Source organism: Anopheles maculipalpis, chromosome X (genome assembly GCF_943734695.1).
Source record: "Anopheles maculipalpis chromosome X, idAnoMacuDA_375_x, whole genome shotgun sequence".
Classification (NCBI taxonomy): domain Eukaryota; kingdom Metazoa; phylum Arthropoda; class Insecta; order Diptera; family Culicidae; genus Anopheles; species Anopheles maculipalpis.
The window spans coordinates 3,626,109-3,648,192 of NC_064870.1; the positions used below are offsets into that span (position 1 = coordinate 3,626,109).

Below are 22,084 nucleotides of genomic sequence, written 5' to 3' on the forward strand. Positions count from 1 at the left end.
CTGTGGTTCCTCATCACCGAGGTGACAGCCGCCACCGCACGGAGGGCCTTGTCCGCGGCCGCTTCCACGTGCGGTCTCCACGATAGCTTCTCATGAAGCTGGACCCCCAGATAGCGAATCGATCTCTTGGTGGTGCAGGTCACCTCGCCGACGCGTATCGGAACCTCCAGTCGTCCTCGTCGCAGACTGGAGATCAAGACCGCCTCGGTCTTGTGGGGGGCGAGACTGAGATGACGTGCCTCAAGCCACCCCATCACCGTCTCAATCGCTGCCTCCGCAACCGTCGCCGACTCCTCCGGTGTGCGGCCCTCGGCCAGCACTGCGATGTCATCTGCGAAGCCGACTACGCTGGCCCCTTCAGGGAGCTGGACACGCAGCACGCCGTCGTACATGACGTTCCACAGAGTCGGGCCAAGGATTGACCCCTGTGGAACGCCTGCCGTTACCCGACGTGACACCGGGCCGTCATGGGTGTCGTACACCAGCTCCCTGTCGGTGAAGTAGTTGCGCAGAAGGAGTTGCAGCTGCGCTGGAACCCCCTTCTCGCGCAGGGCCACCGCTATCGCCTGCCAGCTGGCAGTGTTAAAGGCGTTCTTGACGTCCAGCGCCACAACCAGCAGACAGCGCTTGTCCCGCTGATTCGTCCTGCCGAAGGACATCGCGCGTTCACCCGCTTCCACCACCAGCTGGATCGCCTGCAAGGTGCTTCGCTGTCTCCGGAAGCCGAACTGGTTCTCCGCCAGCTGAGGCAACTCCGGATCCTCGAGATGCTCGTTCAGCCTATCGAGTGCCGTCCGCTCGAACACCTTCGCTGGATTGCTAATCAGGCAGATCGGGCGACAGGACGACGCGTCACCCGGTGGCTTACCTGGCTTAGGCAGCAGCACCAGCTTTTGCCTCTTCCACTCGCGTGGAATAACGCCCGTGTCCAGGCAGCTCTGGAAGACCCCGACGAAGGACTCTGGATACTTGCGGATGGCAGCCGGCACGGCAGCATTTGGCACTCCATCCAGGCCAGGCGCTTTCCGCGGGTGCAGCTGGCTCGCTATCGCCTGGAGCTCCGTGCAGCTGATCGGACGGACTGGAGTGTCCCCTTCCGAAGGCGCGACTTCCGGCCACTCGACCGGGGGATGCTCCGGAAACAGCTCCTCGACGATCCGCTGCAGTACCGCTGGGTCGCGTTCTCGCGCCGTCCAGCTGCCCCGAAACCGCAGAAGGACCTACCGGAACCACTGTCCCGTCTCGTCCGCGGCTAGGGCATGCAGCCACTCGTCGAACTGCTGCGCTTTGCTGGCCTTGATTGCCGCCCTTAAGGCAGCACGCGCCTCCTGATGTTCCTCCGAAGCCAGCTCGACTGATGCCTCGTCCAGCGCCATGCTCTGCCTTTCTCGGGCCAACCGACAGCGCTCGGTCAGCTCCCCAATGGCCGAGGTCCACCAATAGACGCTGCAGCTCTTCCGCTGCTGGGAGTGCCCGATCCGCGTCATGATAGCATCGCAGGCCTCTGCAAGGGCGATCCCCAGACTTGCCGCATCCGTTACACGATCTGCAAAGCCGGTCGCCTCAAGCGCTAGCTCGAAGGTACGGGGGCAAAACTGGCGAGTTCGCCAGCGAGTACCCGCCTCCCGTACTTCAACGCCTTCCAACTGCTGTGTGCCCCGACCGGGCCGCTGGCTGGCGCGAGGCTGTTGCTCAACCGCAAACCGTATGTAGCAGTGGTCGCTGTAGGAATAGCAGGCAAGGGTCCGCCACGAGCCGATGACCTCCGCTGCTCCATCCGGTCGGCAGAGCGATGAACTTGCGAAGGCAACGTCCACCCTGCTGGGCCGAGCCACGCCATTGCCCAGGAACGTCGGCTCCGTACCGCGGTTCAGCACCTCCAACCCGAGGCTCGTCGCCGTCTGGAGGAGCGCCTCACCCTTAAGGTTGGCCCGCTCGCTCCCCCATGCACCGTGCCAAGCATTGAAGTCGCCGGCCAAGACGACCCAAGGGTGACCCCTCGCTAGCACCTCCAGCCGGTCCATCTGCCGCTCGAAGTCCGGGAGACCGACCGATGGCGGAATGTAGCAGCAGATGAACACGATACCAGCAACCTCGGCCGCCACAATTCCGGGATGCTGGACGCTTCGCACCCGCTGGATGGGGAACCGTTGGCCGCTGGTGACGATCGCGGCCTTCAGCTCCTCGTCAGACGCCCAGTTGCCGTTGTTGGCCGGCACTGAATAAATCTCCGTCACCAGCATCACGTCGACGCCTTCCTCCCTCATACGCTGGAGCGCAAGGTCTTGGGCGCTCCTGCTCTTGCCAACGTTGATCTGCAGCACTTCGATCATCGTCGGACTGTAGCGTTACACGAGGCGGAGGCAATCGGGTGCGGGCCGCCACACTTCATGCAACGAACTTGGCCGATGCATGTTGCTGCCTTGTGGCCTTCCGCGCCACACCGGATGCAGGCCTTGCTGCGGTCCTCCCCCGAGCATTGCCCGGCGAAGTGGCCACGTTCCAGGCACCGGAAGCACCGCTTCTCCGCCAGCGACACTTTCGGGACCTCCCACACTCAGCAAGAGGTGTACACCAGGAGCAGACGCTTCCCGGCCAGATGCTCCGCATCCGAACGAGGCAGAGTGACGCGGGCACGATTCGTGCTGTCTCGCCGCTCCCACATGTCGATGGTGGCCTCAACGTGTTCTTTGCCCAGCGCCGTCAGCATTGCCTGACGCAACTGGTCCTCGTTCGCCAGAGAGTCGATGTTGGTGACAAGCACCTGGGCCATCTCTGTGCGTACAGTCGCAGGCTCCCTTTTCTCCGAGAAAAGGGAGCTTAGACTGTACGCACAGAGATGGCCCAGGTGCTTGTCACCAACATCGACTCTCTGGCGAACGAGGACCAGTTGCGTCAGGCAATGCTGACGGCGCTGGGCAAAGAACACGTTGAGGCCACCATCGACATGTGGGAGCGGCGAGACAGCACGAATCGTGCCCGCGTCACTCTGCCTCGTTCGGATGCGGAGCATCTGGCCGGGAAGCGTCTGCTCCTGGTGTACACCTCTTGCTGAGTGTGGGAGGTCCCGAAAGTGTCGCTGGCGGAGAAGCGGTGCTTCCGGTGCCTGGAACGTGGCCACTTCGCCGGGCAATGCTCGGGGGAGGACCGCAGCAAGGCCTGCATCCGGTGTGGCGCGGAAGGCCACAAGGCAGCAACATGCATCGGCCAAGTTCGTTGCATGAAGTGTGGCGGCCCGCACCCGATTGCCTCCGCCTCGTGTAACGCTACAGTCCGACGATGATCGAAGTGCTGCAGATCAACGTTGGCAAGAGCAGGAGCGCCCAAGACCTTGCGCTCCAGCGTATGAGGGAGGAAGGCGTCGACGTGATGCTGGTGACGGAGATTTATTCAGTGCCGGCCAACAACGGCAACTGGGCGTCTGACGAGGAGCTGAAGGCCGCGATCGTCACCAGCGGCCAACGGTTCCCCATCCAGCGGGTGCGAAGCGTCCAGCATCCCGGAATTGTGGCGGCCGAGGTTGCTGGTATCGTGTTCATCTGCTGCTACATTCCGCCATCGGTCGGTCTCCCGGACTTCGAGCGGCAGATGGACCGGCTGGAGGTGCTAGCGAGGGGTCACCCTTGGGTCGTCTTGGCCGGCGACTTCAATGCTTGGCACGGTGCATGGGGGAGCGAGCGGGCCAACCTTAAGGGTGAGGCGCTCCTCCAGACGGCGACGAGCCTCGGGTTGGAGGTGCTGAACCGCGGTACGGAGCCGACGTTCCTGGGCAATGGCGTGGCTCGGCCCAGCAGGGTGGACGTTGCCTTCGCAAGTTCATCGCTCTGCCGACCGGATGGAGCAGCGGAGGTCATCGGCTCGTGGCGGACCCTTGCCTGCTATTCCTACAGCGACCACTGCTACATACGGTTTGCGGTTGAGCAACAGCCTCGCGCCAGCCAGCGGCCCGGTCGGGGCACACAGCAGTTGGAAGGCGTTGAAGTACGGGAGGCGGGTACTCGCTGGCGAACTCGCCAGTTTTGCCCCCGTACCTTCGAGCTAGCGCTTGAGGCGACCGGCTTTGCAGATCGTGTAACGGATGCGGCAAGTCTGGGGATCGCCCTTGCAGAGGCCTGCGATGCCATCATGACGCGGATCGGGCACTCCCAGCAGCGGAAGAGCTGCAGCGTCTATTGGTGGACCTCGGCCATTGGGGAGCTGACCGAGCGCTGTCGGTTGGCCCGAGAAAGGCAGAGCATGGCGCTGGACGAGGCATCAGTCGAGCTGGCTTCGGAGGAACATCAGGAGGCGCGTGCTGCCTTAAGGGCGGCAATTTAGGCCAGCAAAGCGCAGCAGTTCGACGAGTGGCTGCATGCCCTAGCCGCGGACGAGACGGGACAGTGGTTCCGGTAGGTCCTTCTGCGGTTTCGGGGCAGCTGGACGGCGCGAGAACGCGACCCAGCGGTACTGCAGCGGATCGTCGAGGAGCTGTTTCCGGAGCATCCCCCGGTCGAGTGGCCGGACGTCGCGCCTTCGGAAGGGGACACTCCAGTCCGTCCGATCAGCTGCACGGAGCTCCAGGCGATAGCGAGCCAGCTGCACCCGCGGAAAGCGCCTGGCCTGGATGGAGTGCCAAATGCTGCCGTGACGGCTGCCATCCGCAAGTATCCAGAGTCCTTCGTCGGGGTCTTCCAGAGCTGCCTGGACACGGGCGTTATTCCACGCGAGTGGAAGAGGCAAAAGCTGGTGCTGCTGCCTAAGCCAGGTAAGCCACCGGGTGACGCGTCGTCCTGTCGCCCGATCTGCCTGATTAGCAATCCAGCGAAGGTGTTCGAGCGGACGGCACTCGATAGGCTGAACGAGCATCTCGAGGATCCGGAGTTGCCTCAGCTGGCGGAGAACCAGTTCGGCTTCCGGAGACAGCGAAGCACCTTGCAGGCGATCCAGCTGGTGGTGGAAGCGGGTGAACGCGCGATGTCCTTCGGCAGGACGAATCAGCGGGACAAGCGCTGTCTGCTGGTTGTGGCGCTGGACGTCAAGAACGCCTTTAACACTGCCAGCTGGCAGGCGATAGCGGTGGCCCTGCGCGAGAAGGGGGTTCCAGCGCAGCTGCAACTCCTTCTGCGCAACTACTTCACCGACAGGGAGCTGGTGTACGACACCCATGACGGCCCGGTGTCACGTCGGGTAACGGCAGGCGTTCCACAGGGGTCAATCCTTGGCCCGACTCTGTGGAACGTCATGTACGACGGCGTGCTGCGTGTCCAGCTCCCTGAAGGGGCCAGCGTAGTCGGCTTCGCAGATGACATCGCAGTGCTGGCCGAGGGCCGCACACCGGAGGAGTCGGCGACGGTTGCGGAGGCAGCGATTGAGACGGTGATGGGGTGGCTTGAGGCACGTCATCTCAGTCTCGCCCCCCACAAGACCGAGGCGGTCTTGATCTCCAGTCTGCGACGAGGACGACTGGAGGTTCCGATACGCGTCGGCGAGGTGACCTGCACCACCAAGAGATCGATTCGCTATCTGGGGGTCCAGCTTCATGAGAAGCTATCGTGGAGACCGCACGTGGAAGCGGCCGCGGACAAGGCCCTCCGTGCGGTGGTGGCTGTCACCTCGGTGATGAGGAACCACAGCGGCCCCCAGGTGGCCAAGCGGCGATTGCTGGCTGGAGTGGCTGAGTCCGTCATCCGCTACGCCTCGCCCATCTGGGCCAAGGCAACGGACCTACAGTGGTGTCGGAGAAAACTCGCCCAAGTCCAGAGACCGTTGGCACGTGGAGTGTCGAGTTCGTTTCGCTCCGTGTCCTACGAGGTGGCAGTGGTGATGGCCGGTCTTGTACCCTACCGTCTAATCATCCAAGAGGACGCAAGGTGCCATAGTAGGCTGTTGGCCGAACCTGGCACCAGCAGGAAGGAGGTACGAGCGATGGAGCGAGCGGCCACGATGATCGAGTGGCAGGAAGCGTGGGACCGGGCGGCGGCAGCACCATCGGCCAGCCGCTACTTGACGTGGGCGCACGAGATGATTCCCGACGTGCATCGGTGGATGGGACGGAAGCACGGCAAGGTGGATTTCCATCTTTCGCAGGTGCTTAGCGGACATGGGTTTTTTTCGCGAATACCTGAGCGTCTGCGGGTTTGCTTCGTCCCCGGAGTGTCCACGGTGCGCAGGGTCGGTCGAGTCTGTGGCCCACGTCATGTTCGAGTGCCCAGTGTTCGACGACACGCGACGCGAGCTGCTGGGCTGGGGGACACCCGAGGCAGTCCGGCTGGACAACATCGTCGAGAAGCTGCTGGAGAGTGCGGAGTGGTGGGACCGCATCCAACGACCAGCTTCATCTCCTGCCCGGCCTGCTACGCCGTTGCCTCCGTCTGCTGCCGGAGCATTGTTATTTCCTGCTGCAGGCCGGCGATCGTCGCTCTCAGTTGCTCATTGGACAGCGACGCCTCGCTCAGGAGCTGTCGCAGCTCCGCCATGTCTGTGCTTGCCTGTTTCGTTGCCGTCGCCGAGGGTCCCGGAAGGGACCGCCCCGCCTTTTCCTCCGTGGACCCTGTCCTGAGGCGCAGGGTTCGACTCGTGGACATCATATAGGTCTTTTCGTTTGTCCCCCGTGCCACCGTCGTGGCGGTTCCGTTCCGTTCACAAAAAAAAAGTCATGGAGGCGCCCGGTACTTTACGTTCGTTTGAAATCTCGTATTGTTGAAATTTTTATAACTATTAGGGCGCCATTTATCCTCTCAATTAACGTCAGTTTTTTTCACAAAGCCATCCATCCCAAACCATCCTCCCCCGTGCCGTCCTTCTGAAGGTCAACAACAGTTGATTTGTTGCAGCTTGTTATTCACTTCCTAAAACAGTCCCCTTTACTGGCCACCTGGGGGAAAACACCTCATAATTTAAGCTGCTAAAGCTTCCCTTTTTTATGTATGTGTGTGTGTGTTTGAGTGTGTACGTCTGTCCTGCTTTGTTATAGTTCACTAAGAAGGAAAGCGACCCTCCGAAAGAGTGCTCTTTGAATGCTTTTTCGTACCGTTTACCGCAACCCAACTTCAACTACACACGCACACGCATACACACATACAAAATGGACGAGAATAAGCGCAACGGTGTGCTGCCCTTAGTTCCCTTTTGTGTTGTGCTGTCTTCGCTTTTGTTTCGTTTCACAGTCTCGCTCACACATGTTTCACTTGTGTTTTTGCCGGCAAGAAGTCAACAAATTTGATTCGCATTGTATGCTTTGCCGAGACTTTGGTGTATGAAATTTTGGTCTCGTGCTGCCTGCTGCTGTCTGGTTCTGCTGGTATGAGGTGACTTTATGAGTTCTCACGTGTGTGTGTGTGCCAAGAGTAGTAGTCCGACCAAATGAGAACGTACCTGCCTTGCTGTGTGTGTGTGTTTTAGCTTGGCCTCTTTTACCACCAGCTGTTGGATAAATCCCTTCCCCCCTTCGCAAGGACGCAGAATGTCCGGTGCATTAAGTGCACCATGCGCTTACCTTAGATTGCACTGGTTGCACCTGAAAAAAGTTTCCCATTTTTGCCTCAACTCAACTCCCTTCAGCTTCCGGGGTTGCTGCGCAATAGCAGTTTGTTAGGAAGTTGTCTTATTTACCGTCAATTTCAATTGCTTTTTTGTAATGAACCTACCGGTTTGCCGCTTAATGCTGCCACCTACCAGCACAATGTGCACTGGACGGCACTGCACTGTGGCTTTGACTTTCGCTCCGCTCTTTCTCTACCTCTCCTCAGGGCGGGCGGGTGCAACCACCGTGCGCGCGGGGTTAAAGTGATGAGATGGTGAAACTTTACCACTGCCGGCGGTGTATACGCTACGGCTAGCAGCTTACGAGGAAGTGGCAAAACTTTGCAAGCCGGTATTAAAGTTCATGATTAACTTAAGCGTCTGCTTTTGGTTTGCAGTTGTTTCTGTATGGTTTTTTTTGCGCTTCTTCTGTAGTATAGAGAAGACACTAAGATGTGTGTGAGAGACTGTTTCACACACACGCTCACTCTAAAGATAACATCGTGGTTGATTGGTGGAATGATTTATTTGGTATAATTTTCATCGAAATGATTTGATGATGTTCCGGTAGTATACACACATAACGCTAACGCTAACGCTTGGCTTACGACGGGCCAACCTTCTCCGCGATTCTCTCTCCCAGGTGACACTGTGGCAGTGCTGCCAAATGTTCCCTTTTTTTTTTTAAATTCTTACATGCATAAAAAGAACTATAATTGGAGTTTTCGGATGATAACTCCACCCCCCCCCCCCCCTGGATGATTGGTGTTAAAGGAATTCTCATCCCCCCTTCGCCTCAAACCCCCCACCCCCTCCCTACACCACCATCGCAATAAAATATATTATCACAATTGGGGGTACGTTCGTCCCTTACGGCAGCATCGAGGTCTTTTAAAACGAACGTTCCGAGAAAGTCCTCTACCAAGGAACGGTTTACACCTTGATGAAGCTGGTTTTTTTTCGGTTAACTTTTCTTACCTTTCTTTGCACGTTTAACTTGATGACACTAAATCACGAAGAAGAAAAAAAAAGACACCTTTTGGAGTATTCCCACCGGTGTACATCAGACCGTACGGGGTTTTTGCCTGTATTTTGTATCATGTTCTTTTCCTTTTCTTCCTTTCGCAACCGCCCCTGGGGGTTTTTTTTTTTAAATTATTTTTGCTTTTCTCGGTGACAGTTTCCCTTTTGCTACAATCCATTTAGCCTTCATACTGCTCTTCATTTCCTGTGCTTCGCTTTTCTTGTGTCAGGCCTCGTTTTGTATTCTCTTCCTATTTAATAGACCTGAATGCTGTCTTGGTGAGTAGGAATGCAGTTGCGTTACGCCTGGCGTACTATTTTCGTTTTAGCTGAGTTTTTGCTTAGTACATTTGCTTCTTTTCGGGGGAAGGGGGGGGGGATATGGAAAGAAGGAGAAGGGGGAGGAAGGCTGTTAATACCAATATTATGTGTGTGTGTTTTAGTAATTGTTGTTACCATTCGGTTACGGGGTACTAAGAGGGGTTTTTTTTAATTGTGTGATGTGTGTGATTCTCGCCCACTTGTGTAACTGGGTGTAAGTCGCTTTATACCGAGCCCCATATATAAAGCTGTATTTTGCATTTGCAGCATCTGCAGTCCTCCCCCTTACACTGAGCTACATCTTTTGCGCGCTCTACGCTCAATTGTTAACGGAGCATCATTTTTCGTGTGGTTTTGAGTGCTTTTGGGTTGGAAGAAAGGTTCACAAACCGATGTTCTTTTCGGTATCGGAAAAAAAGCTTTTCATTTTGTCGCCACTGGAAGCACTAGTACGATACTTTAGTATGTAGAGCCGAACTAAAGCCAACAGCAACCGTGTACGAATGAGTCGAGCAACTGAAGTGTACATTGAAATCGATCCTGTTTGCCAATTCTGTTTTAATTCCACGGCGTAACAATTTCCGGTTATTACAAGTAACAATTATGCATAAAGCCCTGCTAAGTCTTGCAGCTGTCTTAGGCAATAGGCCGTTTTAAAGTATGGCAAGTTCCGAAAATAAAATAAGAATACATCACATGACATTTTCGGCTGCTTTTCTGCCGGTTTTTCTGATGTTCTAAAACTCACAGCTATACAGAAAGCAACCCCTCCTACTTTATACACAAAAAGCATGGCGCGGGGAGCAAAAAAAAAAAACAAAAAATAAAGAACGTTAAGCCAATGTAATAGAAAAGAAATCCTTTCCGTTTTCGGAGCTCCGCTCCGTCCGCTTTATAATTGCTTTTAGAGTAAATACTGCCTTCATGGTATTAATATTGATCGCTTCTTTAGCGCTTGCACACCCAGCCAAGAGTCTCCGCGTTTCTCTGTCGCCTTTAGAAGGGGTTAATACTGGTAGAGGGCGCTTTTACAGGGAAGAGCCCAGGATACACAGGCGAAGAAACCAGTGAAATATATAATAGTAACCAGGGAACAAGTTTTGTTTTTGTCATATGTACATACAGAATTGACGGGTGATATCTATAAGATTGGCCTCTGGTATATATATAGGCATAATGCTTGTTATTGTACCAATGCTTTTGCCGTCTACTGTCAGGTGCTGCTTGCATTCACACCCTACTCCTCCATTTCGTATGGTGGTGCGCATGGCGTTTTGGATTATAGTTTGCTACTATTGTGCGATGCATTCTCCACTATCGCACATTGTTGCTCGCTTTCTATATATACACATACACACATACACAAACAAACGTACTTTTGTGAGCGTTTGCATTGAAGCCACTAGTGCCGGTTCGCTGGTCTGCGACTACTACTGAGTGCGCGCATCCGTAAATTGACAGTTTAACACCGTACCGTCAATCGACAGTACGCGGAGAGGGAAAGGGAAAGAGGGGCAAGAGGGGCAAGAGGAGGATATAGTTGACAGCAGGCTTGATTGCACCAGCATGTGTGATAGTATAGCATCGCACCCATTATCCGAATGGAGTGTGTTTGTGTGTTAGTAGAAATAGGAAAATACTGATTGCAATAAGTATATATAGGTCTCGTTTAAGCGTTGTAGTTTTTGTTACCTTACCGCGAGTACCAAGGCTCTCATGCACTCCATTTACACTCTCTGAGTGCCCATTCGTGTCAAATGTTTCTTTTACAATGCTGTCCGATTCGTCCAAGGAGACATTCAGCGCTATCGTGTGGCCGTTGTAACGAGCGCTCCTAATAAAATAAAACAACAAACCCCACCACCATTTTCTTCTAACGGTGACACCGCCCTGGTAGGAAAGGTTCCCTTTCGCCTGTTGGGTTTTCTTGCCTCAAGATTTTCCATATTCTCCTCTTTTTTCTGCTTTTTTTTTGCTTCATAATTATTGTCCACTGCAAAGAGGCTGTTGTCCTGCGCTACCGTTTTTTGTTTTTTGTTAGAATTATTTTTCTTCTCTGTAGTCACCAAGGATTTCTTAAAAAAGAAAAAAAAACTAGAAAAAAAAATGGACGAGAAAATATTTTTCCATCACCCTTACTGCCGCTTACTCTTTGCCGCTCTTCATTCGGGTGGCGGGAAAGCAAGAGAAGAGAAACGGACTCATATTTCTCCAGAATAGTTTAGTATCGCCCATATCTTTCGCTTTCTAATCGACATTTATGCGCTATTTTGCTAGATCTGTTTCAGTAATGATTGAGTTCCTATGAGATTTGTTTATATTTTTATATATAACTGGTGTATCCATTGCGTGCTTATGTGTGTGTGTGTGTGTGTGTGTGTGTGTGTGTTTGCGGGTGGTTTTTTTCTGTTTGTTTGTTACTATCTCATAACCCTCCCAAATCGCCATGGTTGCTATGGGTCCTGGTTTGGCATACAATCCGTGTAGACACATCATAAGAATTAATTTATTAGTTTACAATTACGGCTGCATGTTCGATGCTGCGCCGTTCCATGAGCGTTTACCAAGTATATAACAACCACAAACACACCCAGCACCCAAGAAAAAAAATCTCCCACCAAAACTAGCTTCGTCTTCGCACGCCATAATGGCGGCCATGTTACGCCATTTTTGTTATCCTCTCTACCGGAAGGTGACAGCTACTGCTGCTGTCGTTGAAGACTGCGATGGGTGGAGACGATTTAGTTTAATTCTATGTTTGCTGCGCTATTGAATTAGGCATTGCTATTCTCATATGCTTGTATGTATATATTTATAAGTATATATGCTTTTGTTTGTTTGTTTGTTGTATATAGGCAATGGTTGTCAAATCTTGTCTTTTTGCAATCTTTTGTTTTGGTTTAATAAGTCCTTTAATGCTTGTTTTGTCCGCCGTCCTGTCCCCGAAACGTAAAGGATGGGCGGGTGTTAGCAGTACAAACGAGCGTGGAAGGGAAAGATTGAGGAGAGGGGAGCTCGGGGGATTATTTATACGTACGTGTGTGTGTGTGTGAGTGTGTGGTGTGTGTGTGTGGAACGGAAGAAAATCCTAACCCACCACCCCACATCTGCACGTTTAGTCTACTGCGACTATCATCCCGACGAGGCCGGGTCCTACCGTAACGGCGGACTGTTGGTGCTGATGTGGTCGAGATGATGCTGTTGCCGCTACTACGGATGCACCAGCACGAAACGACGAACTCTGGTGCCACTATGGAAGCGAATGAAACACACTCTCTATGTCGGGAAGCCCTCGTTCGCGGCCACGGGCCGATATCTCGGACGTCCATCGGTTCGCCTTGTAGTACATATCTTTGTACATCGTTGGGCAGCTTTGCGTCTACGATCATTAAAAAGAAAAGCCACGGATAAAGGGGGAACAACAAACAAGGGGAAAAAAAGCGAGAGAGGAAGGTGAAGATTAATTTCTCCTTTTTTTTTTGTTTTGTTTTGGTTCTTGATATCAGAAAACTGATTAAAAGAGGCATGACGAGGAAAGCGAGAGTGATGGGGTAAGCGGGAAAAAAATGTGTTTAGTCCCTCACCTTGCTTACGCCCGTGTTGGCAAAGTCGATGTTGGTCCGCACGGTACGGTGATGCAATGCTTGAAGCGGCCGTGCATTGTTGCCCAGCGGTGCTTTGGGCGTTTGCTCCGAGCCCTGCATCAGCTTTCGCAGCGCGTACAGCTGTGTAAGAGAAAGGGAGGAGGGAGCGTTCTCATCTGGTTGGTGGCAACAGTTGGGTGAAATGATTATAAGCGTGTGATGCATTTTGACTTTTCATGCCCCACAGCTAAACTTGAATGAGGGACCTCCGTGGCGTTTAATTTTATTTGCAGAATAATAACCACCTCTCTCTGATGCTGATGACGTAGGTCATCTTGATTATTGTACTGGTGCGTACATACTCCGTATAAGCAGATGGTGCTTTACATGGGGAAAACAATCGAATGAAGAATATTGACTACTAGGTTCAAGGTGTTCGGTGTCAGATTTTCTGAGTTCCAAAGTAGTCATCCCTAAAGTAAAGCCTACGCTTGGATAGGCTTATTGCTGCTGCTGTGCTTCGTGTTGCAGTTGTACTTGGTAACTTAAAAAATTTTAAGCTACGAACCTGCTGTGGTTACTGCTGTTACTGCTGTTATTGCTGTTGCTGTTATTGTTATTGTTTGCTCTTGCACGTTGATTGAAAGTTCGCCTTGCTCTTTCATTTGCATGCCGTCGACGGCGAATCAGTTCCTTCAGAGGAAAAACCGCTCTTGCAGCTAAATTTCGGAATAATCCTGGAAGCTGGGCATTGATCGCTTGATGGTCCTTATCATCATCATCATGTTGGCCTGCTTTTTAAAGAGCACATCGTCGTGGCCCGGTCAACAATAGATCTGCAGGAAACTCTATCCTTGGCTGCAGCTTACCATGCATGTAGACTCCCGATCTCCGACAGGTCACTCTTCACCTGAACAAGCCAACGAACTCGCTGTGCTCCCCGACGCCTCGTGCCGATCTGGGGGTCGCTGACGAATACCTTCTTGGCGGGGCATGCCCGCGCCATCGTATCCTGCCGGTCTTCGCCACTTTCAGGATGTCCGGTTCTCCGTATAGCTCAGCAAGCTCTTGGTTCTTCCTTCTTCTCCACACTCCAAATACGCCAAGAGCGTGCCGGGATCACCGGGCGAATCAGTGTGCGATATATCTCACATTTCGTGCGGTCTCGAAGTCTTCTGGATCTCAGCAGACGGTAAAGGCCAAATGATGGGCACTCCCCAAGAAACATTCATGTTAACATGTCTCAAATATGTTATATCAAAGCTTTATCATGGCTGTACTAATTCAGATCAGTGTTACTCTAACTTTGCATGGCATGAAATAGTTTAAACATTTTTTAAAAATCGTAAGAATCGTTTCAAAGCGTCGTAAAGCACCGTAAAGAGCATCTTACGACTAATTCATAAAGTCATCTGTTCAGTCGTATTTCACTAATTAGCGGTGTTGGAAACTTTAGAAGGTTCTCAACGCCCTGTCGCCACAAGATTTATAAGGTAATGCAAAGGGTTATGTTAGCGCTAACGCTTGCAACCCTCGCCGGTAAACATGGGTTAGAAGGCAAAACGTCGGAACACGCAACCGGTTTAAGGATTGTTCGTCGAAACAACGACCCTCTGATGCCACTAAGGAAGCGAAAATGTTGGAAAACAATGCATGCGCGCCTATAACAATTTCACTCACTGTCTGGTATGACGGAGCACCTGTTCGGTCTTCCTTTTACGGACGTCACTTACCTCCTGCTTGGTGATGTAGATGGGCTTATTGAGGATAATCCAAACCGTGCTTTCCCAGCAGCCGGGATGTGTGGTCGAACCCTCGTACGTCATGTACTGTTCCGTGTTCGGCAGCAGCGAACGCAACGAGATGTGCCGGATCGGCGTGGAAGATCCTTGTGTGTTTGCCGGTAGGTGTGCAAAAACCGGGAGACCGGGGGACCCAAGACAAAAGACGCCATATTATAAATAGTGGGGGTAGTTGGTTGGGCTCTAAGGGTGGCTTAATGCACTGAGACCGCGCGCGCGCTTACCTTTGTACAGGACTTTATTGAAGGCGCTGGTAATTATCCGCAGCTCCGGATTAGGCGTATCGCCAATCTGCAGCATTAGCGAAATGCCGACGATGCCCTGGGCCTTGTGCTGTGCCTCGGACATGTTGTGGTACAGCTCCTTGTTGAAACCGTACAGCTGAATCTATGGGCGTGTTGTGCCACACGGCATCCGTTAGTAGGGACGAGCACAAAAAGGGCATCCGATTCCCGACACGTCGTCCAACGATCGATTTCCCGAGCGCCGACCCGAGTTGAAAAGGAAGATAATAAAAATGTAAAATGAAAACAGCTGCATCGGCAGATTGGCGGAAGGACACACACACACACATACCGCGCAATGGCTATTATGTGTGGTACACTCGATGCCAGCAAACATGAAGGACCAAGAAAGGGAGAGCAACACACACACACACACACTACTTCTCCATTTTCATCCCTTCAAACTCGTTCGGAACGATGGGTGTGGGATTGGTAGGAGCGGTTAGGTGTTTAGCGGAGAAATCAACGTTAGCAAAAACGATAAAAAGCCACCGATAAGCGGGAAGTCATAATCGTTAAAACAGTTTTCGTTTTTCCACCCCGCCATTACTACTTCCTTCCACCACTCTGCGTTGGTATCGTTTTTGCCCCCAAAACGGAAGCGGAAAAGTGGGCAAAATGGCGGTAGTGTGTTACGGGAAAATGGCAGGACAACCCCCACCAAACTACTGATGTGGCGTTTTTTTGTTGTTATTTTCGCTGGCAAAATGACTGTTTTCATAGAGAAAAAAAACACGCTCTTGCAGCAATATTTGTAAAATTCGGCGCGCGCTTGTGTGTGTTTTTATTCGGTTTTTCTTCTCGACTTTCGAATAGCTAACTGCTGATTGATAAGCTGATCCTGGACCCCGCGTCTGCTTTGATATCCATTAGCTTTTTCTCTTCGTAAGTTTCGCTTCTCTTCGTGTGTAACGCCTTAACCATCGCCATCGGTTCAGCACCATACTACACTCCAGAAAGGCTAATAGAAGTAGCTTCTTAGTGTATTACGAGACTTCTATTTCAATTTTTTATTTCTTCGTTCGTTAAAGACTCGACAGCAGATCACCTTTGAGTCGAAGGGGTTGATCAAGGCATCTTTATACTTAAAATTTGACTTAATCGTTGATCCGAAGCTCTAGAACTTGTTCAGACAGGTTTGTCTCTCTGGCTTGTCCGAATATTCTCTTTAGCGCTTTCTTTCGTTGTAGATTCTCGTCGTTCTTTTTGCGGCCTCCAGTCTTTTCTGTCCATTAAAAAAAAAGCCCCTTAAAGCATCCGCCGTCGCCGTCGTGGTCTATTGACCGATTGTGAGCCTACAATGCTCGGCAATTATTACGGTGATAGGCTTTTTGGTGGGGCGCCATTGCCCTATAACAAGCGTTCTCTTTTTTTTTCTTTTCACCTTAATCAAGATGCATAGGAGGCAGGCTTGCCAGTGTCGTAAAGAAGGCTAAGAATGGCTTTATGAAGGCATCAAACAGCTTCTGCTACTGGTCGGGAAAGCTTTTTTTTTTTGTAATCCAGGTCGCAGGTAGTTGTTCCTAAGTGAAGACCTTTTGTGCTTGTGCATAGATGACAGGTCTGTGCTTGTAATGGCCCTGGCATTTGGTGTGGGAGTTAATAGTTGGCAGACGGAAGACGGAATTGGTATGGGTAACAATTTTAGCCGTTCCACTAAGGAAGTAGAAACAAGCTCTATGGAACCACGCGGTGCCTGTGTACCCCCACCAACACTAAAAATGGCATAAGCAGCGGGCGATGTTCCGTGTGTGTGTATGTGTATGATGAAAATGAAGCTTAAAACATAAGCAAAAAGTGCTAAAACAAATATCACGATATGTTCGTAACGCGTTCGTGTATGTATGCGTGTGTGTGAGGGTTGTTAGATGCAACACGCGACACTCTCGCCCCCACACTTCACATAACATACACACACACCTTGGTTGCACACCTTGGGCAAGGATTCTCTTTTGCTCAAACCGGAAGTCGGTGCCGGAAACGTGCGAACGTGAAACTTATTTACATAACGAGTTTACGAGGGAACCCTGCCTCGACCCAGACAAGATCAAATTGGGTGAGATTGTGCTTCCAACAGGGGAAGGCGGAAGAACTTGGATGGTGGAGCGGTGCATGAAGAAGAGAGAGAGAGAGAGAGAGAGAGAGAGAGAGAGAGAGGGAGGTGGTAAACCTTTCTACCGCTTCGCGTACAGGAGTGCAATAGCGAAGAGAACAAGAAATCTCTGGCTTTAAAGTTGGTGCTTAAATTCTATTTGTTTATGGCGGTATCGTGTTGGAATCGTGTGTGAGTGATTTTTTAAAACCTTTACGCGGGAATTATTTGCAACTGCAGCATATGCTGTGCATATATATCCCGCCTGTACTCCGAACGCGTGATGAACTCCACAGATAAAGCTAATGGGCATGGGTCAAAGCCTCGATAGGTAGAGGCAAATAATGTAGCTGAGGACGTACGTGAAAGACCTCATGGATTTAGATGCTAGTCTCGTACCCGAAAAGTCTCGTACCTAACGGGTAGTCCAAGTCTCGTACCCGTAGAGGACTACTGGACGTATCAAGGTGCGGTAAATCGTGCATTGTTTGGAGTCTTCTGGATCGCAGGAGTTGTGGAGTCCGTAGTAGCCACGATTCCCTTGAACAATGCGCCCTCGGATTTCGCTGCTTACGTTGTTGTCCGAAGTTACGATCGTCTCCAGGGTGGTAAAAACTCCTCTAACACCTCGTGATCGTAGCCGTCAACTCTGATACTCTGATTCCGAGTCGGGCTCTATCACGGTCAGAGCCTCCGGCATGGAGGTATTTTGTCTTCGTCGCATTGATGCTCAATCCAATTCTATTGGTTTCGCGATTCAGTCGCGTGTACGCCTTGCACGCGGGTCTTTATTTATCGTTTTCAACCCGCGAGGGTTCTTTGACCAGGGGTGTTTGCTGTCTTGCAGCTACCGTAATCGTGCCTTAGGCACCTTCCCAACTCACTCATATTTCTTTTTGTGTTTCCTTACTTTTGGCGCTGTATTCGCCTGTGTGAGGCCAACGCCTCCTCATCAATTGCTAAGTCACCTCCCTGTGTTGCAAACTCAGGCCCAATGAGTAGAGTTGCTGCGGCTTGTGATTCATCGTCGAGTCCTGCTGCATTTCAATCGTCTCCTTCGAAAAGGCGACGTACACACGCGGCCACCACTCCTTTGACGTTCACATTGACTGATTGGGTCTCGCGTACCACATTGATTGAAGGTTCCTTCGCGAATCAGTTTCTTTGATTTTGCTCACAACTCAAGACTTTCGACGCTTGGGTAGGCTTATTGTTACTGCTGTGCTACGTGTTGCAGTTGTACTTGGTAACTTAAAAATTTTAAGCTACGAACTTAACCTGCTGTGGTTACTGCTGTTACTGCTGTTATTGCTGTTGCTGTTATTGTTATTGTTTGTTCTTGCACGTTGATTGAAAGTTCGCCTTGCTCTTTCATTTGCATGCCGTCGACGGCGAATCAGTTCCTTCAGAGGAAAAACCGCTCTTGCAGCTAAATTTCGGAATAATCCTGGATGCTGGGTATTGACCGCTTGATGGTCCTTATCATCATCATCATGTTGGCCTGCTTTTTAAAGAGCACATCGTCGTGGCCCGGTCAACAGTAGATCTCCAGGAAACTCGATCCTTGGCTGCAGCTTACCATGCATGTAGACTCCCGATCTCCGACAGGTCACTCTTCACCTGATCCAGCCAACGAACTTGCTGTGCTCCCCGACGCCTCGTGCCGATCTGGGGGTCGCTGACGGGGCATGCCCGCGCCATCGTATCCTGCCGGTCTTCGCCACTTTCAGGATGTCCGGTTCTCCGTATAGCTCAGCAAACTCTTGGTTCATCCTTCTTCTCCACACTCCAAATACGCCAAGAGCGTTTGCATCTTCCGCTCGGATGATCCAAGACTGGGGGTGCCATATAGGATCACCGGGCGAATCAGTGTGCGATATATCTCACATTTCGTGCGGTCTCGAAGTCTTCTGGATCTCAGCAGACGGTAAAGGCCAAATGATGGGCACTCCCCAAGAAACATTCATGTTAACATGTCTCAAATATGTTATATCAAAGCTTTATCATGGCTGTACTAATTCAGATCAGTGTTACTCTAACTTTGCATGGCATGAAATAGTTTAAACATTTTTTAAAAATCGTAAGAATCGTTTCAAAGCGTCGTAAAGCACCGTAAGGAGCATCTTACGACTAATTCATAAAATCATCTGTTCAGTCGTATTTCACTAATTAGCGGTGTTGGAAACTTTAGAAGGTTTTCAACGCCCCGTCGCCACAAGATTTACAAGGTAATGCAAAGGGTTCTGTTAGCGCTAACGCTTGCAACCCTCGCCTGCAAACGTGGGTTGGAAGGTAAAACGTTAGTACACGAATCCGGTTTAAGGACCGAGGAGACACGACGAGTTGCAGTGCTCGCGCCAACCCGCTCACACTCAAAACACCTGTCAAAGAATGACCTGCTGTAAACAGAAGCCAAGTACCATACTTCATGTTTTCGGCTGTTGGTGGTTTTGTTGGCATTAAATGGTATTTGTGGATTTTTTTTCTTTTCTAAAGATAAATTTCTGCGACATTTCCAACACCTTACCTCGCCGGGGAAGCTGTACCCGTGGATGTGATGCTCCGAACCCTGATTGTTGTCCGTACCGTAGTGGAAGTAGATTTCCTCGAACTGGTACCGGTAGGCGAGTGGGCCGCTGGAAATATTTACATGCTGTTTGGTGTCCTTCTCCACCCGGAAGACCAACGATTGGCCGGTATTGTGCAGCGTGCCCGATATCTAAAGCAAAAGAGTGGAAGGAAAATCAAACCCAAAACACGGTTGTGATTAAATTTGCTGTGATTAAAAGGATGATAAAGAATCTAAGGGGCAATATAAAGGAGGAGGAAAAACATCTTAAACCATAATCGCTTTTTATCGCCATAAGGAAATGTGCCAGTAATACAGCTTGGCCGTCCTTCAGGAAATTAAAAAATATATAAAATAAGCAAAGAGAAGACCCTTCTCCTCCCTGTATCATCATTCTTTTAAACGACAGGACCGAGGTTCAAATCCCATCCAGACCGTTCCTTCGCGGTTAGGACTTCACTATCCAACTACGTGTTCCAAAAAAGAAGCCTCCAATCCAAGTTGTGTGTATCGCTTTATTATTTTATGCGCCACAAACAACACTGGCCCCCGACTGCGATGTGTTTCTTTGCGCGCGGTGTCTTGTGATTGTGAAGGTGTGAAGGATTGTAAAATCTACCCCTCCCTTAGCATGGAGGAGAGCACGCGAGGATCGTTGCCAGATGGTTTCATCCAGCTAAAAGTTTTCAATCCCCTCTCTCTCAATCTGATGACGTGTACAGCCTCAGACAACGGCAAACGTGCACCCGTGTAACCGGAAGCAGTGGCAAAAGGACAAAAATGCATGCAAAAATGGGACGACATTGGGTGGGTGGCGATGGGAGGGAAGTAGGGGGAGAGTGGGGGGGGGAGGGAAAGGAAAATGAGAAGTAAAGTGGAGACGCAGGCAGAAGAAGAAGAGACCCTTTTTATGGCGGTTGCTTTTATCCGAATGAGTGCTCATTTTCAGGTTGTTATGAATTTCATTTCATTGCTGAAATTTTATTATCATTGAATGCTGTTTTCATTCACCCGGCATTTACACCTCCCGCGGCTTTCCTCCCCCTTTTTTTTACGACACCCTCCTCCACACCTTCCCCCTGAGCTGTGTGTTCTTTTGTTGCGTTCCCCTCTCTTACTTTTGTCAACGTCGTCGATTTAAACACCTTCTTTCTTTGCTGTTTACCTTGTTCATCTTTCCATCCTCTAAACATGGCAAGGACGAGCGCTTCGCTTGACGATGATGACGACTTTTATACACAAGCGAACTGGAGAAAAACCCCCGTTACACGGCTCACGCTGTTTATTGTAAAAGTAGTCCCAGACATACACACAACTGGGCCGGGGTGGATGCTCCGGCGTGCAGAGATTTCGTGCCAATTTCGTTCCTTCGCACAGGGGTTGGTGTGTATTTGCTGTACTGTACAGACACACAAACACCTATATGATATATTCGTTCTGGTACTGTATTGACAGGCGTGTATTTTGCTGTAGTTTTTGTGCAGTTGGTACAAGGATGCCATTTTTTTTTGTGGTCCCCATTTTCCACTCAGCTGGCGAATTGTTGTCGTCGCGTCACGCATCGGAGTGGGAAGAGGACACGAAATGAGCTGTAGAAACGTACGTCTTCCGCTGCTCGAATACGGTGCTAGCAGGAAACAGCCTTTTTTGCTTCGGTGTACCGTGCCCTTGACAGGATTTGGGCTAGGAGCTAGTCAATCTTGTCGCATCGTAACCCTAAGGGGAGACATTGGGTGGATTCATTTTCGTGTGGGAGGTTTGTTTTGGAGAGTTTTTTTCCCTCCAGTCTACCATTTTTCAAATCCATTTCCTTTGAGAACAAGGAAAAGCATTTCCAAATTCAACCTTACACTCTTACACGTCTTCTAATTTCTATAGAGCTAGAGCTGAAGTTGAAGGCCACTAGAAAGGGGTTTTTCCTTATGGAAATTCTATTTTCTTACTTGAAATTTTCTTGCAAATTTTAAACTTGCTGCTTGCTTTGTTAGTTTGTTATTTTATTTTGTTGAATTTCCTGTCTCAAGAAATTCAACCAGGAGTGGCAAAAACTTCCAAAATGTGGCAACTACCGAAGGTACGCAAACGGATGCGAAATGCGTTCCAATCTGGCTCCCAATCTGGGGTTGGAAATTGAGGTAAAGTAATACACACCTGCCTTGCCTCTGTCTACTCCAACGCGTCTCCCCAACTCTAAGAAGAATATGTTGCGTGCGTGTGTGTGTGTATTACTAGACGGCGAGTGGGAGAACCTTAACGACAGAAAATTTTGAAGGTGTCCGGAGCCCGATGAGACAAGGAGAAAAAAAAAACTTTACCGGATGAGGATCTACGCGCTTGGGATTCAATATTCTCAATCGATTTTTTTGTGAGCTTGTGTGAAAAAATTGAAGCATCGGATGTGGGACTAAAGCAATCAACGAGGTAACTGGCAAGCATGCTGGGTTTGCTGCTGCCGTACTGGCAAACGTACTATGATAAGAGACAGCTGGTCCCCGAGGGAGGGGCCGGGGGGGGGGGGGGGGAGGGCAGCTGTAAATCTCACCTACCCAACCCTACCCAGAATAGCCCAGCATCTGTGGTAAGCCTTCGGTTGTGTTCCTTTTTTTTCTCTTCTTCGCCGTGGGAAAGTTCGTCAATGAGCCGCGCACCGGTGCGCTATCTCTTGCTTGTAAGCCCTTTAACCACAAACGCCACCAGTGGCGAACAAACGATAGAAAAGGGATTTTGTACAGGTATCATCGTGCTCTGTAAGTGTAGCTTGCCATCTGCAAGGATGGTAAACGCAGCGGCAAGAAGGGATATCCATTACTCAATGACGAAGTCACAGCCAAGGCCTAGCACCTTTTTGTGCGTAGTCACACCCTCGGCGTTGCTGCATCGTCATTCTTTCTTACCCCACAGGTTAGGGT

At 50.9% G+C, this 22,084-nt stretch overlaps 5 protein-coding genes across 5 annotated transcripts in view; 3 read left to right on the top strand and 2 right to left on the bottom strand.

The window, feature by feature from the left end:
- The window catches only part of LOC126561385 (uncharacterized), a 390,544-nt gene that overhangs the window by 220,349 nt on the left and 148,111 nt on the right, over positions 1-22,084 (top strand). The gene's annotated exons all lie outside the window — the stretch shown is intronic.
- The window catches only part of LOC126557347 (lysophosphatidylcholine acyltransferase-like), a 238,922-nt gene that overhangs the window by 193,937 nt on the left and 22,901 nt on the right, over positions 1-22,084 (top strand). The gene's annotated exons all lie outside the window — the stretch shown is intronic.
- The window catches only part of LOC126557212 (cytoplasmic dynein 1 light intermediate chain 2), a 367,651-nt gene that overhangs the window by 165,005 nt on the left and 180,562 nt on the right, over positions 1-22,084 (top strand). The window lies entirely within an intron of this gene.
- Positions 1-22,084, bottom strand: part of LOC126562509 (uncharacterized) — a 301,387-nt gene that overhangs the window by 35,542 nt on the left and 243,761 nt on the right. The window lies entirely within an intron of this gene.
- The window catches only part of LOC126559037 (carbonic anhydrase-related protein 10), a 34,756-nt gene continuing 24,746 nt past the window's right edge, over positions 12,075-22,084 (bottom strand). The window contains exons 4-8 of the mRNA XM_050215143.1: positions 19,134-19,325; positions 14,455-14,617; positions 14,162-14,316; positions 12,429-12,569; positions 12,075-12,223 (exon numbers count right to left, since the gene is read on the bottom strand). Of these exons, the coding sequence (XP_050071100.1) occupies positions 12,095-12,223; positions 12,429-12,569; positions 14,162-14,316; positions 14,455-14,617; positions 19,134-19,325 (780 nt within the window). The 3' untranslated portion in view covers positions 12,075-12,094. The remainder of the gene's footprint in view (positions 12,224-12,428; positions 12,570-14,161; positions 14,317-14,454; positions 14,618-19,133; positions 19,326-22,084) is intronic.